General features: G+C 38.2%; 1 protein-coding gene across 8 annotated transcripts in view; it reads right to left on the bottom strand.

Moving 5' to 3' along the window:
* Positions 1-18,402, bottom strand: part of TAFA5 (TAFA chemokine like family member 5) — a 446,757-nt gene that overhangs the window by 66,757 nt on the left and 361,598 nt on the right. For 5 of the 8 annotated variants that reach the window (XR_012586952.1, XR_012587003.1, XM_074586883.1 and 2 more), the window contains one exon: positions 10,673-10,800. Coding sequence is in view for 3 of the 8 variants with exons in the window: in XM_074586883.1 (XP_074442984.1) it covers positions 10,673-10,800 (128 nt within the window). In the remaining 5 variants the exon portion in view is untranslated. Of the gene's footprint in view, positions 1-6,231; positions 6,352-10,672; positions 10,801-18,402 lie in introns of all 8 variants that reach the window. The other 3 variants (XR_012586950.1, XR_012586957.1, XR_012586999.1) reach the window with 1 other exon arrangement.

Raw genomic sequence — 18,402 nt, 5'->3', positions numbered from 1 at the left:
TGCTGTCCCCCTCCTCCCTCTCCCTTTTATTTTTATGACTCCCTGGTCAGAACTGGCTCCTTGCAAGCTGTTTTTGGCTGTATTATCACATATCCATTGAGTAACCTGGTCTAGTGACAGGTGTCCCTGCCCATGGCAGGGGGGCTGGAACTAGATGATCTTTAAGGGCCCTTCCAACTCAATCTCTTCTATGATCCCATGATGATTCTATGTCCAGCTTGGTCTCAGCAATGTTCCTCCAAATGAGTTTCTCCACAGCAACATCCTGCTTCCTTTCCAACCACCAAAATTATTTCCTTAAGGGAAATTATTTCAGTCTTAGGTGAAATCCAGATTTCTTTACTGTACCTAGAGATGTCTAATACCCATCAGTAGGAATAAATATTTATCCAGAAATCAATCTGTCACATTATTCACAGACGGACTGCATACAAATTTAGAATTGTGATGACAAGTCCAGCATCCTCCACAGTTCAGGACATGGGCTTTCAAATATCCTATCCCGTTCACGCAGGGTACACTAGTGTATTTCATATAAGGATGTATTTCATATGCTTTTTCTGCACCTCAGAGGCAACTTTTAGAATTCTTTGGTAAGTGCAAATAGGGAAGAATAGTGATGTTAGCTGAAAAAAAATTAACTAGGTATCCAGCAGAAGTTTTTGATGGCCCAACAGGCATTGGAACTACATAATAAAGGCATACCCCATAGGTTTTGGCCTAGAATAATTTAAAATGCTCTGTATCTGTGTTATTCTGGGTTAATCTGCAGCACTGTAATTAGAAGCTGCTGTGGCTGAAAACTAACCTGGCAAAAAGTGATGCCTGTTTGGCATCTCGGACATTTCCACAAGCACTTAGTGCCTGCCCAACACAGAGGTCAGGCATATACAGAGAGAATGAGACTGGGGCAGTCTGGATTTAGGTTGGTTTAGGCTACCATGAAGCTGCACTGTCAGTTGTAAGAAAAGGTCCTATTCTTCTATATTTTGCTGTTTGATTCTACTGTCCCACCCTTGCCTGGTTTTATTCCTGTCAAGGATCAGCCAGTTTTGTTCACTTCCAACATCCTGTCTCAGCCACGTAATGAGAGTGTTAATCTCTAATGAAACACAGGAATAGCCCAAGCTTTACCATGACTTTGTGAACTGGATTGTCTTTCTGCATACCCTAGCATGCTCATATGCAAGTGAGCAGGAGGAGCAGCTGAGAAGAAAGTCTCACAGGCAGGAGTTAATTAGATGAAAAAACAGGCAACCTTATCCTTTAGGTCTGCAACCAAGGTAAAGATATTTGTGTGCAGACATAATGCTACCAAGTACCTGAGCTCTATTGCAGATGCTTAAGGAAAATATAGCAGGGGAATATCGGAAAACAGAGATGTCTGTTATGTGCCTGCCTTCCACAGATTTTCAATAACACTTAAGAGCTTAACATCTTTTATGCTTTTGAAACCATTCTTAATAAAATAACATTAGACCTTTCACAAATCTGTCACTTCCTGGGCCACCTTGACCTAGATCAATACACTCCTGTTAACTGTTATTATGTGCTGTTCACAGGTCCTCCATCAGTACCTTGTGGAAAGGGCAGTTTTCAATGTGACAGGCTTTTCTGAATTAATTTTCGAGTATGATTTTAAGAAATAATGTGTCAAAAGTATTATAAAAATCCCTGTACTGTAACACCTATTTCATTTTCTTTATTCACTGCTTGTTTTGTTCAGTACAAGAATTCTAGCTTGGTTTGCAAGATTCAACAGAAATCTTTGGGGGTATTCTTCAAAAAGAAATATTCCAAAATGGATATACATGTGCAACAGCTACATCTTCTAACACTTGTACCATGAACGTTCTCACTGTGCAAAATAGGTGTGTAATAATTTTAGCATCATTTAAATTCTTGATGTTGATGTGACGTATCAGTTTCCATCCTTCATAGTTTTCCATTACACGCCCACAAAAAACAGGATTTAAACTATATACTCAAGTTCTGTGTTGTCTTTTCCAACTTTCTTCCTCGTTTGCACTACCAAATCTATTTTTTCTTTCACACGTACAATGTATCCTGTAGTCCCCTTCAGTTCAACTACATGGCATATAGCATCTGTTGAACCACTTCTTCCAAACAGTGTGTTGTGCTTTGTACAGTGAATTAAGAAATTGCACAAGTAATCCTCAGGGATGTTTCCTCCAATAGTCTCCCTTTGCAATCACTTATTAAATGAAAATTGATTTTCTCATATTCATGCAAGAAATCAGAACCTTCAGACAATGTCCATCTATCATGAAGCATACGTGATAGGAGTGGGCAGGACTGTACCACATTGTCTGGTTTAGCAGATGAGGAATGAGGTTTAGTTGCTTAACAGAGGCAGTTAGTGAACTAGCATCTCCTGCACGGCTTCCAGCTGCCACCCCACAGTGGCCCGGCTCTATAGATTCCATGTTATTTATGCATGGCCCTATGCAAGGTGACCCTATGCAAGATGTTTTCAATACCCTTAAGTATCTGAATGCACTAAAAGGATAAATTGAGGAAACGAAATCCCAATTAGAAAGTTTATCTGTTATGCTAAGAATCGTCAAAACACAAAAAGACCCAACGTTACCGTTACTAATACGAATGTGGTTTAACTCTTCTTGTTTCCTTTTTGTCAATCTCAGTTTAATAATGTACTAATTCTTAACATGTTAGTTTCTTAGACCAGTTGCAATGCTATTTCAGTATTCGGAAAGGCCTACATAAATGTAAATGGTGACTAAGGTGCTAAACAATAGTAATTAAATATAGTATCAGCCTCTTCACATCCACTCTTTGATGGGCCTGCAATTTTCCCACACAGAGACCTGAATCATCCATTATACATCTCAATTGTCTATGCCCTGGGCATTCCACATTTGAAAGTCAAGTTTGTGGGTTTTTTTTTTTTCTTTTTGAGGAGATTGATGAGAATCCTATCCCCATATAAAATTATAATTTTTGCTGACGTATTGCTAAATTATGGGATTTAGAAAGAATTTCAAATTATTGGTTTTTTTGTGGGTTGTTTTTTTTTTTATTGGGACCAACTTAATAATTTAGGCATTCCTTAAAATGCAGCTTTTAAAGTTTTGTATACCCTGGAACATTTTTAGATGTCACGATTTACTGGGTAGGTTCACACTATGACATAGTAGTCGATGAACTCCCTAAGTTACAGATGTGGTTTTATTTACGTTTCCAAATCCTGGTTTCAAAGCATAGAAAAAAATAAAAACAATCCATGCAGCTTTTGGTTGATCTTTTTTTTACTGAAAACAAACTTTATCCCACAAAACCAGCAAAGAGATGATTCGAAACTTATTATTATTGCCTGGGGTGGAATCTGCTTTGGTTTACTCACTCAAAGCAAATCAAACAGTTACGGTTCACACCTCAAATGGATCAGAATGTAGCTCATTTTACAGTGAGCTAACTGGTTTTAAATATAGATTAACCCATATCATAAAAAAAAAATAAATTCCTAAGCATTAATGAGTAAAACATTTTTACCTCACTGAATCTAAATCTGTCGTGTCCCTAACTTAGCATAGTAAGACAGGACTGAATGCTAGAAGCAACTTCCCAATATGAATATGAGTTAAGAAAAAGGAAACCTGAAAGGAAAGTTACCTCTAGAAATCTTATCTATCTGAAAATTGACTTTATTTATTTTCACGGGAATTGCAATATCTTTAAAAGAGCCTGTGCAGAAATGGGTATTCATATTTTCTGTAACTTTATAAAGTACAAAGAAATATGAGGCTATTATAATTCCCCATTAAAATCTAAAAACATATGTTCTGAAAGAGAAGAACAAAACCTATGTTTTCTTATTTACTCCCATGGAATTACATGAGATGTTAACAAATCATGATTTCAACGTAGAAATTTTACTCCAAGTTACTCTTGGAGTAATCTGTGGTCTCTTTTCAGGCAGCGTGAATCACTGAACATCAGTAGAACCAGTATTCAGCATTCAGGACAGAGGAAGGCACCTAATCTCTTTAAGGCGGTTCTTTAAGGTTCTGCCAGCTCCTTTCAATGTGAAGTCTACAAAAATCACAAAACCTTTTCTAGCATTTTGGATTTAGGATTTGAAGATCAGTTATGTGCCACAAAGAAGTGCATCTTGATAAGCGTGATGGAGAATAGAATGGGTGAGTTTCTGTACCTTGGTACCACAAAGGAGCGCACAGCTTTGAAAAGACTGTACTAGTTGAAGCAGCAGTAATATGGATGAGAACTCGCATGTTACAAAGCAATAGCATGGCCCCACTCTATTTATGTTCTTCAGCTTCATGAAGATTTTATTTCTATTTAGCTTCCTCAGTGCAAGAAGGATGTAAGACACGGGGCCATGCAGACCACCCCACCACTCTACTTGTAAGCTTGTCTTGAGCTACTATTCTTTTCCAGCACAAGAATTAGAAACATGACTTTTAATCTCTCTGAAACTTAAGACATCCAGCTCACATGTTAACTTGATCGAAAATTAACAAAAAGGAATCTAGTTCCAGTACTGCAGTGATGACCCATTTGTAAATTATGATAACTTCTTTAACCAAGCAGAGCAATGGGAACTCTCTTCAGAGTACGAAAACCTCTTGAAAGCCACAGAAATAAACAACAGGTTGAACCTAAGTCTTGGGGTACAAATCTACAGAGCGTACACTGAAGCACATGGCTCTGACACGTCAAGAATTGGTGTTTTCTCTCGTAATTACCAATAGTACTACGGGGAAGAATATAAAATTAATAAAAAAATATTAGAAGGCTCAGTTAAAGCACTGGACCATGACTAGGACTGGTCCTGTTGATATGCAGTTACATTAGAATGAGATGTTAACTATGAATAACCTAGTTCTAGCAGTTCATAGGTACAGTCACATATACAAATGTCATGACTGTCATGCTATCATGATATTCTGCAGAATGTGTTCATGTTCTACCATTCCTCAACTTGGTATATAAATATAAAAGGTAGAACATATAAACATTTTAACATATGAAAAGTATTTCAGGCTAGCTTCAAATTATGTGGTAGCGGTCTCAGAAAACTTTATTCAAATAGCAATTTCAGGACCACCCCTCTGAGACAGGAGCTAGTTTTAGAGGACTTCGTGATGCGTAATGCTTGATGAAGCAATGGTCTCAGAGCTCATGAAGCTCTAACAGCAGGAGTTAAGAATACATAATATGGGTCTTAGTGACAATAAGGGTAGTGATTTTCTTAAACCAGATTTCTAGAACAAGAAATTCGGAGTGACCATGGCTGAGGATGAGAAGAGAATTGGGCTGAGTTAATGTTCTATTTCACCACATCAGTGTATTTGTGAGAGCCCTTTCTGCTGCTGCTAAGATCTCTCACAAGGCAGTGGCAGGTGAAGGCCACACAGAAAAAGAAAAGACAGAGAAGACATTGAGACCCACAGTTGTGCATGTATACGGACCTTGAAGCAAGGATGTACTCCTGGTCCCATAGCTTAAATATAGCCAAAGATTCTGATTCCCCAACAGTCTTGGCTATGAATGACAGAAAATTCAGGATCATAAATTCCTGCTTGTTTCTAAAAGCTATCCTTTGGACTGGGATAAGGGGATACATCAGCCTCCTGAAAAATATCCTCTGTAAATTTGGTCCGTATGTAGTGTTCCCGTTACAGTTAGGACAGTGAGGGAACTTGGTAGATGAACTGCTGACAAGTGGATTTATGTATCTGTTTCATGAATTGACCACTTCTGACAAAGTGGAAGAGGAAACTTAATTTGGCATGGCATGCATGCCAGTATCATTCCACTGCTCTAATCTGGTGCTGCCTGAAAGCTTATTTTGGTGGGTATTGTGCCCTGGAATGACACAGAGCTAGAACTGGTGGAATGTCAAAAGACTTCCAAAAATAGCTTAACCAAACAAAATCAGCTGACCTGTGGAAGTATGAAATGCACATTTAGAAACACTCAGAGCTGGAATGTAGGTGAGGCTAAGTACAGGAATGCCAGGGTTATGTGAATATCTAACAACAACATATATATCACCAATAAGGACATTTATAAAAACCAGTATTTTTATTTTTAAGTTACTCTGAATTTCTAAACCTCTTAAAATATTAACTCAGGACTCCCAAATTCACTCTGGTAGGTAGCTAAGGATTCTTAATCTTATTTTTACTGCTGGGGAAACTGAGGCAGAGAGGTTCAGTGACTTACCCAAGGCCACAGAGGGAGTCACTGTCAGAGCCGGGATTAGAGCTCAGGATTTTCTGGCTCCCAGTCCCAAGCTCAGACCACTAGACCATGGCCTCAGGACATTTCCAGCTGGTCTTCAGTCTAAAAAAAAGTAAATTCTCAAGTATGTTACAAATATGTAACATATATATATATTTCTTTTTACTTTGAATGTAATGGTATGAATGAGAACACATTGCTCGTAAGTCAGTGATGAAAAGCAAACCCGTACTTTTTATCTGAGTTACCTTTATCATACATATGTGTATGATGAAGGTCTGCAGAAAAATCTTGATTTAAATTGCAGCCAATACAAACAGCTATTGTATTTTTCAGGGTAAGGAACAAATTGCCTTTCCAACCCAGCCAGCATGTCATTTATATTAATGGTGAGGAATGCCAAGTTGCTCTGTGTGTAAGTAAACTCTATTAAGAAAGTCACGTCCCCTGGTGAAGCTAGATCCTTAGTAAATTTTACTAGCTAAGCACTGAGCTCCATGTCAGAGTAATTACACCTTTTATCCACTGTGAGCTCTCTCTTAGCTTCTTCATACTCCTTAATTTCCCACTTCAGCTAATTTAGCAGTAAAATCGCGAAGGTTTTAAAAGGTTAGCTACCGAGGAACTGGCGCATGAATGTTCTGTTAAGCTCCATGCATTGAAATCACATCATGTAGAAGAAGGAATTAATTAAGTAACAATTAGGTAGTGATGGATCATTGACAACATATATACACTTTGGTGCTAAAATTAATCTCCCTTGTAAATCCAATACATTGTGTATCTTCTCATCTACACGCTGGCAAGTTTTATACACGAAATATAAAATGGACAGGCCCTTCAGCAATATGTTAAGAAAAGAAGGTATATCTTCTGGCACTATCAAAACTACAGATTATTTTAAAAAGTCATATAGCGACATATTTTTTTTTAAATAATTTAAAGAGTAATGAGAATAGCAAAAGGAGAAGAAATTTTTAAGGCAGGTGATTTTAAAGTGACTGTAAGGACATTTGTTATATGGAAGTACTTAGTATGTCGAAAGTGCTAACAATGGTGTAGTATTCTCTTGCTATCTACTTTTACAAGTTGCCATATTGTTTCCTTGTATTGACAGTCAGCTGCTTAATACATAGATTGGCAGTTAGCCCGGTCAGTCCTCGATTCTAAAAGCCTCTTAGCAGATGAAAAAATCTTTGGTTCATTCACACCTTGTAGAAAGGATGACAGGGCAGAAGTGACATCCAGATCCATTTAGAGTATACTTTGAGTCTGATTTTCCTTTGCCTTGCACCTTGTGTTGTCATTTATAGCTGTGCAAAGGGAGCACAAAATGGATATAAAACACTGCTGCCCATGTGAGGAGAGAATTCCGATTTGGTTGCATTATTTCCAGAGGTGATCACAAAAAGTGCCAGGCAGTGAAAAAATCTGGCTCTCCATAGAAAGTCTAAACAATTTTGACACAAAGCATAAAGTAGCAGCAGCGCTTTCCAAACAATTTACAGAAATTGCACTTTTGCTTTGGAGTAGTGGGTATTTCCATTTGCTGTTTGCTTGGTATTTTCATAGAAAAAACAGTAAATGTTAAACTCATCTACAGAAAACAAATCCCATTTCTTCCTTTATTTGTTATAAACATATTTAACTGTGAGTCCTAGAGTATATCCTCGCATAAAAAGGTCCCACATAAGATTTCCACTAGTTCTACCTTTCCACGTGCTACTTAAACCCAGTACTTAGAAAGTGACACTTCTACACATCCTCCTGGAATCCACGCCAAAGCTGGCATTATCACAACAGCTGGTCTCAGTCCATCAGAGTTCAATACTGTGCTGGCTTTAGTATGGGGGGAAATTATTGTCTCAGCATCTACCAAACAGTGGTATCTCTGCTATATGATCTACCACTGCTATGATAATGGAAGACCTACTGCCAAGTATCTTCAAGATACAAACTAACATGAGCAGGAAAGGCCTGCAAATATTAGGTTAACAAATGTGTGTTAACAAAATTGATAGTTAACAAATTAAGGACCTAATCTGGCTGTTGCTGAAGACGTGGTCAAGAATTCTTTCTACTTAACAACAGACGTTTAGTGTATAATAATTAATTCAATACGTATGGACATTTATTTTCCCATACTAATTGGTGGACATTTTTCTGGCCCTTCCCAGAAATCCTTCCTGTTACACTTAGATGCCATGGTGGGCCTGGCAGCTCAGATGTGTTGATTAGGAACAGAAACAGAAATTGACTTCATCAGCAGCTGTTGACCTAAGAGTACAGCTACAGTAAATAATGTCTCTTGATGTTTCTGTTAGAAGATTTCTTTTCATTTAATCACAGTCATGCACTTCATAGGGTCATCCTATGACATAGTTCCCAAACCTATTACCATTGCCCAAAGCCTACCCTTCAACCAAGTGGCTAAAGAACAAATGAATACATTTTTTTCTCCTTCTTATTTTAGTAATAGGGTATTATAGATTGGGAGTTCTTGGGCATTTTTTTCTTTGTTGTTGTTGTTTTTGTTTCTTTTTTCCCCCTTCCCCTTCTGGATTCAGTGCTTCTTTAAGTATTCTGAATTGCTAGTCTGGCTTGACTGAAAAGTACTGTGTGTTTGTTGTGTGTCTGCATGTGTGATACCAACTGTTGGACTGCTTGATGTTAGATGAGGACTTACGCTTAGAGCTGTTCTACAGTTGGCGCTCTGGCAGAATCTCTCCTCACCAATGACAATGACGTCTTCGTGCGGGGGAGAGACTGTTTTATAATATTACACTTGCCACAGCCTTAATTTTCCTGATGGGGAATGATTATGATTTCATTTACGTTAATCAAAATCATGAGTCATTCCATTCATGTCAGTAGCATTAAAGAGCTCTATAGACAAGTACGAGTTCAGAATCAGGCTTCTGGTGTTTAATCTGAAAGGATATCTGAAAAACTTCATTAAAGATAGATACCGAAGGATAGATCCTCTGCTTACTTTGCATTACTCAGTCATGCCATTAGCATAAAACATCAAATAAAGAACTATAATGACAGCTGGCAATGTGTCACAGTCCAGGGGTTTTCTGTTTACCTCTGGTACAGAAAACACGCCTGAATCAATGAGATTTAAGATAATATTTCAAGTATGACAAAGCTACTGTATTAGGTCTCCCTGCCCTTGGAAGTTGGCATTAATGTTTCAAAAACTTATTTCCTTCCTTTGTTTTTTTATGTCACTCACACATAACTTTAATGCAAAAGACCTGAAGGCAAACAATATTTAAGTAAGACCTCAGACAGTGAGTTAACTTTTATAGCCCTGTCCATAATGAATATTATGTCTGGTAAATACAGGAGCATCAAAACAGTGATCACAATTCATAAAGTTTGTTTTGTAAGTATCTCATAAAGCCCTATCAAATCTCCCTTCTTTTTTTAAAAGCAAAAAAACCCCCAACATTTTCCAAAATGTAGTCATTCTAAAGCAATAAAAGGTTTTGTACTGGTGTCTGTCTCCTGCTCAGACAGAGAAATTGTGCAAGGGATGATGGGCCCTAATTTAGTCCTCACTGATAAGTACTTTTAAGACTAAATATTCTTGAAATTGCACTTACTTAAATTACACTCAAGCTCCATGTAAATCTAAAAAAAAGACGATGGGGGGGGAAATCATTTCAAGAGGTCTAGCAAGCTATCAGAATATTGCTTTATTATATCTCTTCAGATTTTTTCCATTTTTGAAGTCAGAGAATTATTGGGATTTGAGAACATTTTTTAGAAATCTGTTTGATACATTACAGACCCTAGAAACTATTACTGTGGAATAAACTCTCAGCTTCACTACAAGCACATGCCTTAAGAGACCAAATCAGAGTTGAGGGTTTTATCAACAAACCAGGATGAAAAGGAAGCTGAAGGAAGGGATCTTTTAGTATGTTTTATATAGGTCTCACTGAGTATCTCACTGAAAACTAAAGATCTATCTGTGCATCTTGCTTTTCCAGTACAATGGGAATAGCAAAAATATTTTCTCCCAATTCCCAATGAAAGCTTTATTTTCACCCTGTTAGACCATGTGTTCAGTTTTATACCCTACACTTCCTCAGCATAAGAAAATTCTTGTACAGCGAAGCAATCAGATACTGTCTTCAGGCTGAATACAAGTGTTAGTTAAACCACTGGTGCCTTTTCAGAAGACCTTGATATAATTTCCACTCTTGGTAACTGTGGGAATTACACATTTTTCTTGTCTTTGTAATAACATTGCTCTGTATTTCAGTAAGAACACTTGGGCACATAGCTTAATTATAAGGCAACAGATTTTACATATCTGTGATGGAAAACAATTAGAAACCTCACCCTTTGCTTTTCAATAAACTAAAGTGAAAGAGAAACTGAAGAAATATAAAACAGAGAAGTGACCTACCGTGGTTGTCTTTATCCGTCCTCCCGGTTGTGTACAGGTCCAGCCTGATTTATTGATTAGCAAATCACAGCCTTCTCCTTCTAAACATGGAAGCATTTCACACCACTGTTTTGTTTTGATAATTCGTGCTATGGAACAGAAAAGAAAAAAACAAACAACCAAAACAATTGGCAGGAGAATTCACATTTCACTTATCTCTAAACACTTTCTCATTTGAGTTGTCTATTTTCATCATCCGATAATGCAGCCATAGGTTATGATGTAGACAGCCCTAGGCAATTTACAAAATTATTTACAACACCTGCTGTGCCAACAAATTCCATAATAAAAATAGAACTCAAAAACCAACAATAAAACAAAAGACAGCTCTGTTATAAATCGAAAGAACATAAACGTTAGTTAATTTTCTAATCCCGTGCTCCTTACAGTCAAGTAAATATTGTTGGGGGGCTAACAACCAAAGACCTACTATCCTAACTAATCATTATGGTAGCCTAAAAGTGACCTATGACTGGGATCCATTGTGTTAGACTCTATAAACCTGAGCAGGTTTATACCTTCTTATCCTGAAGTGCTTACAGTGTAAATAGACGAGACACACAGTGGAGAGAGGAAAAGCTATAATAAACAGTAGAGGGGTCAACATAATCACAGCAATTGTGAAACTCTGTGATACTTGCAATGGTAGGGGCATAGTTAGGGCAGGAACCAGGAACATAAGAAGGGCAGGTGTTAAGAATAAGAGGGAAGATTAGAACAAACACCCTATTACCTTATTGCTACAAGGGAAAGGAAGCCTAGTGAGGAAGGTCCCTAACTGTCTGAAAGGTGGTGTGTGTGCGTGCGCGCATGCGCGTAGTGCGTGTGCGTGCATGCATGCATGTGTGTGTGTGCATGCGTGCACGTGCCTCCTCTTAATGCTTGCATCTCTGGTAAGCTGGTTCTGCAAAATTTCCTCAAGGCCACGCACAGCAAGGAGTCTTGGAACAACAGAGCTCTGACTGCATTAAAGTAGACGCAGAGGAGCTGTAAGGAGAAATTTTTCTCCAAGGCAGGGAGAAAAGGGGCTTTAATTCCTGTAGACTTGTTTCTGGATTATAATAGCACTTCTTTGGAGTTCACCTCTGTAGTATCTGGGTTCCTTCTCATAGAGTATTAAGCAATATGACTAATATCTAATATTTCTTTATTCTTTCACTCTCCCCCTGTAGGCAAAATTGTAGGCTGGAGTGTTAGTTTGCTATACTTTTTATAAAATACATATACAGAGATGCACTCACTTGCGTGGTGCCATATACTCATCCTAAACAAGGTAAGGCCCCTAAACATTCTATCTTTTGCTCAAACTGTAAGTCTCGCAGTCCACAGAAAATGGTCCTCAGTTCCTTCAGAGGTCATCTCAGCAATCCTGGGATAGACTATAAGAAAGCTTCATCACCTCCATTTGTATGTAAGTGTCCTAGGATTCAAAGGCAGAACAAGTTCCACATACAGGGACACAGATCATGTCTTCCTCTCTGTTGATGTTTGACACCAATACGTGCAATATACCTCCACACAGTCATGGGCCCAACAAAACGAGAACTACAGGAGAAATACTTAGCAAGATAAGCGTGCGAGAAGCTTATGATGCTCCAAATTAATTTTGGGTCCAAGGAGCTTAAAAGCAGAAATCTATACCCAGTGGCAGTTGCAGTGGTTTATGCTCACCTGAACATGTGATTCAGCTTCCCTACGCCCCTGACTTCCTCTGTCTGAGACCACTTAAGAGTACGATTCCCAGTGCCACTGCATCATGGCAAGAAATAGAAGTGTAATTTAAAGTCTTTTAATAAAATCCTTTCCAATATTTTGACACAAAACAACTTGTGTCCTCAGTCCCGGTACAATTGTTGGTAAGCTCTAGCAATATAATGAACACTGATTTCTTTCAGTGGAAGCTCAATCTGAAATTCATATTAAGATTTTCATTATAAAAAACATTCTAGCTCCCAAAGGTCTACATAGGAATTTGCACTGTTCATTAGGCAATATATATATTGCTCGAGGAATGATTCCTAAACAATTTTCATAACTACAATTTTTTGAAGCAAATCCACTAAGTTTTTATAGCACATAATACACAGAAATCTGGATTGTGCTTGGGGTCCATAGGTACTGCTCTACTGAGAACTGGATAATATCAGTTTTCGAGGCTAACATCTCCTATGTAACAGATAATAGCCCCATCCTTTCTGAGTGAAGGCATGCCTCCAGTTGCAGACTTTACAGAAAAAGCTCAGTAAAATGTTAACACCAAACCTCACCCATTTGCATGGATATATTTTGCAATTCACATATGGAAATGGCTATTTCTATCAATGTTTCAACAATATGAAGGATCGCTGAAAGCCTGAATAGTCAGTTAAACTCAGAAATACGTACTAGATTGCCTTTACTCTCTCAGGTGGGAGGTTTTCCTGGAAACATAATTTGAAATATTCTTTAAAAAAAAATATTTCTCTCCTCTGTGAATTGCTGTTAGTGTTTGCTTGGTTGCTATCTCAGAATGCAGCTATCGGTAATATCACAAGTATATGGAGTCCTTGCTCTGGGTATTGGCTATATCCACACAAATTTAGAACACACCAAGGGTATTTTACAGAACATAAAGTCTAAAACATTTCTGTGTTAAGTGTATAGACTGGCTCATGCATTTAGGCCTTGAGATTCACAACCAACTTCTTTTGGGGGAAAAGCTACTCAGCTCACATGGTTTAAAGCAAATCAGTATCACAATGGTTTATTAATTGATGACACACAACCAGCAGCAGTGCAGGATCAATACCAGTAATATAGAAAAGTAAACCATTGTACTACACAAGAAATGTTTGTAAACACTTGGGAATTCCTCAACACCCACTCGGAACTAACCCCAAACACTTCTATCACACACAGCCAGAGGCGCACCCCGCTCTCCCGTCCCCTCCGGGCCGTGGGGATGCCCCCGCACCCCCTGGGCAGAAGAGGCGGATCCATCTCCAGGGCATCCCTGTGTGCCAAAAGCTGGCCAGGTGGGCGCCCTTGCCCTTGCACAGATATCAGTTGAAGCGTATACAGACACGCTGTCCTGTTAAACACATGCAGCCACAGTCGCAAACGGGAGGCCGTATTCGTGCCTGTGGGGTCACATCTATTTTTGCATTTTCACTTTTCAGTTTCCCATTACAGCAGAGTATCACAGTGAAGCTAAATACATAGTATAAGAGCAAAGTACACAACGATTTTATCAGCATAATATCAAGAATTTCTATCAGTAATTGAAACTGAGTTAGACTAGTCAAAGCAAAGGAATACAATGTATTTCCTGAGGCAGTGTAGTTGCCTTTTTACTGCTATATTCACCAGGGGTGAAACTCAGCCCTCTGCAGACAAGACAGCAAAAAGCCTATCAGATTCTTCAAATCCACTCCAAGCTCCATTATAAAGAATTAAGTGGCACTTAAATGATACATAGGCTTTGTGCAGACCTTCTGCAAAGAACTGAATTTCATCTTAAGAATCTGAGCTGACACGACTTTGCATCTCCTCAGAAGGGCTGTGCCCCTTCACTTAAACTGAAGCTAATAGGAAGTGACGGTGCTCAGCCCATGGTAGAATTGCTTTGCCGGGTAATACCATCTGAACTGGAGAACAAATGGGCTTTATCCAAGGGTTTTTCATACAAACAGTTCTGAGGTGTTGCAGGCTGGCAGAGGTTATATCAACACGACGCCAAGCTACACACCACAGTGTTCTCCACGGTTTGGTAAGATAGAGCAATTTGCAATGGATTTCCAGTTATTAGTAAAAATAAATAAATACAAGTCTCTATTCATGATCAGTATTTTCCAATTTGAGACAGAACACCCCAGGTTATTTTCTGCTAAGTACTGCAACTAGACACTTTTTGTCACTAAGCTTCTCACCTGGTTTAACATCATATATATACTTTCCTATAGAAAATCAGCTTTATTTTCTATACTTCCTTTTCAGACATTCACTCTCCGTTCAGGCAGTTATCAATTGCTGCATCTCTAGTCAATCTCATAACTGAAAATCCTGAACTTTTTATAATAGCAAAAAAGTGAGATAAATCTTGTTCAGCAGAGTAAATGCAGCCATCTAAAATATGTTATATTAAAACACTCAGATTGTTACAGGTCATTTTCTCTTTTTTTTTTTTTTAATGTTAGAAACTAAACTTTGAAATAAAAGTAAAAAATATGTGGTTTTTTTTCATCCAATAAGAATACTGATTTGGATGCAGAGACTCAGGTTTTCAGGTTACATCATAATCCCATGCAGAAAAGGTGGTGTGTGAAATGAATATTTACAAATCATAATGAAAACCATGGTACAAGTACCTAAATAAAGTAAAAAAGAGATGTCTTAGTTGATGTTTCTCAGTCAGTTCCAGATGCCTGAAGTAGTGAGTGGAAGATTCTTTGTAGCTGGGAGTGGGGAAAATTTTTCCTAAGCCCAAGCAGAGTATACCATTTTGAAACATGCTTCTTAAATGAGAGCTTAGCTCACCTGTACTTCTCATAGAATGATGTTCTGCTTCATGTTATTTTTTTTCAATGAAAACTTGTAGCACTTAATGCAAAATGTAAAGTATGCAGTGGAGAAATTATTTCCTTTTTCATTTTCTTACATTATTTCACTGTTGTGAACTTTGAAGAAAGCTGATCAGCGTAGCCGATTCCCAAAGTTCAGAAATGCCTGTGGGTTCATCAGTTTAGGTGCAGCTAGATACATTTACCCTAGTGTTCCTCTCTTGCCCTGTTAACTCTAAACAGGACCTACATCTTTTATTATTAATCACCTCCAACTGATCCCAGCTGGTTCCATCATCCCACTCCTCTCCCAACCTCTCTGTTCTCTTTATCTCATATTTTTCCTTTTCCCTTCTTCCATTTTTTTCAGCTGTAGCCTTTTGCTCCAACCATTTCTCTCCTTTCCCTGATTCAGTACATATATACTATCTACCCATCAGAGATCCCAAAACACTTTGCAGAACTTATGTTTAGCTAGTTTTACCTATGACTGGTAAATGCTGGTCATTGTCCCCATTTTGTACAGAGGTTAATCAACTTGACCAAGGACACGCAAGAAACTTGTTGCAGAGCTGGAAACAAACCCTCTGAATACTTAGTGGTTGCTAGCCTGGAGACCTTTGTCCCATTTTCCTTCAGAAAGAGAGTGTCCTTTAATACATATATATAAGAAATTAAACAACAACAATAAAAAATATGCAAAGTAATAGGCTTTTAAAAACATACATCAGTTAAATTGCAGCAGCAGGAAAGAGGCCAGCAGAAACACAAACGGAATCACAGTACTGTAATAAGACACTGCAATCATGAACCGTCTTTAGAGCAGCAATTTGACTGTAATAGTGTATAAGCCCCAAACGTTAATCTATTTTACTATACAACAAGGAAACATTGCAAACCTTGGATACCTTTTACAGCAGTCATTCTGCTCCACTTAAAAAATTGGAAGCAGTGCTAATTCACAAAGAGTTAGCTCGTCTCAATTATTTATAGGGCATCTAGACCAAAGTACGAACAGCAATATCGCAATGTCTAGACGCCCATTTTATCATTTAGCTCTTGCTGTCAAGATTGGGAGGGATACTTGAGCTGAAGTTGAGAAATGCACAGAAAAAAGTGATCTCCTGCGAGCTACAGAGAGGCTACAAATTGAGACCAGGTAACTAGATGAAGAGTAAAAGACTGAATGACGGGGCAGAGGCTTTTCCTGCAGCTCACCCCAATCATAGTTCCAGTAAGGGAGAAATCTTATTGCAACCCCAGAGTTGAGAAGAGACCTTCAATATTGACCTGTTCCCTGAAAAAGAACGAAAGCCTTGGTTTACCATAAACAGTGCAGATGGCACCACGCACAACGTATATTTGGGAGGAGCACCATGATATACAGGAGGTGATCTCCAATTTATGCAGTCATGCCTATCATCCCAAACTAGGACTGCCTAAGGGGTGCTCCTGCCAGTTACATGAATGGTCCCTAGGAATTCAGCTGTGGCATAAGATGTTGCTGCATTACGCTGTGTGAATATAGGAATTTACTTAGTAAACCACAATGGCATAAGTTTAACTTTCAAACTACCGCATTTAGCGAGGCATCCAGGCATCTTTAATTTTAAGAAGGTACCTAATGTGTTGCTGAATCTTTACAAGAGTCTGTAAAATAAATATATACTGACAGCTTAGGAGGGAGAAAGTCCAAAGGTATTACACAATCAGAAATGATTATTAATACATAATAAATCCCCAGAACACAAGATAAAGGATAAAAAAAACCCAAACAAATGAAAAAAAACACCACCACAATTATGCAAGCAAAAGCTGAAGTGGAATCCAGATTGTAGGAGCACTCATGAAATTCAACAGCTCCTATCTTCTTTCCTGTTTGTCTCTCAAAATAGCAGATTTTCCTCGTTATGATGCCCCAAACAACAAATAAATAAATAAACAATGAAAATAAGCATATGAGAGTAAAGGATCACAAGATATTTGATCCTTTTGTAGTTTAGAAAGAAGCATGTGTTTACCTGACCTCTCTCTTTTCAGTTCTTTGAAAACCTTAATCTATGTGATTTAGTGATCTAGTAAGGTATCTTAGCTTCGTCTACATCCAGATGTTCAATATTTATATGACGAAGCACTATCCTAAAATGGAAAGTGTCCTACAAATCAGCTTCACAGTGTTTCCATGTTAATTTTCAAGGGCCAGTTTTCTTCTATTTATAATTGCTCTTATTTGAGATTGTAATATGTCTCCCCATTTGTTCTCAATCCCTTCGCCTTTCACTGGCAATTACTGCAATTGCTTACATGGAAAAGTAATACAGGAAATATAACACATATTTTTCTACTTCTTGTAGAGCAATCTAACAGAAACAGAAAAAAACCCACATCTGTTATTTACCAAATCTCACCGGGTCACAAGCAGCATCCTGACAATCACAATAAATAATAAATACAGATAAAATTTACATGTGGAATTTTATTTAGGAACAATACATGTGCTCCCAGCCTCTTCTACATTGGTGGTTTCTAACTACATAGTAAATGCCAATGCTTTAAATAGGCAACCTGGCCCACAACTTTGCCCGGGATTTCAGCTCTTGCCTGAATATTCACAGATGTACACATTCACTGGTTTTCAATCTGTGAATGATCTAGTGCTTCATTGTCTGTGGGTAGTTAGCGTTTGCCATCTAATAAGAGATGCTAATTGAACACCTACCCCTAGAGAAAACCTTTGTTAGGACTCAGTGTCTTCCGTTTCTGTCCCCCGCTGTTCTGCTCTGCTGTATTCAATTAGTGTGCTGGAAGCAAAGTAAAAATTACTAAAAATCTGATGTGTGATATGCCAGCAAAGAAGCCTTCAGAGATCAGGTTTTCATCACATTTCACTTCGCTGCCAGCACACTGAGAACAGCAAATTTAACTGGAGAGGGACAGCAATTTCAGACCCAAAGAAGAGAATCTGAAGTCAACTGTAAAGGATAGAGACAAGGGAGGGATATAATGGAAAGTAACAAAACAGATAATGGAAAAAAGAAAATCAAGAATAAGTCAAGGAAGGAAGGAAAAAGAGGACAAAGCTCAGCTACGTAGTAGTAACTACTGAAGCAGATGGGTAAGGTCAAAAAATTGCACAACTTGTTCAGTGGAGTC

The sequence above is a fragment of the Larus michahellis genome, chromosome 1 (genome assembly GCF_964199755.1).
Source record: "Larus michahellis chromosome 1, bLarMic1.1, whole genome shotgun sequence".
In the NCBI taxonomy this organism is placed as follows: Eukaryota; Metazoa; Chordata; class Aves; order Charadriiformes; family Laridae; genus Larus; species Larus michahellis.
The sequence above is the reverse complement of the archived record's forward strand: the minus strand, read 5'-3'. Positions and strand labels throughout refer to the sequence as shown.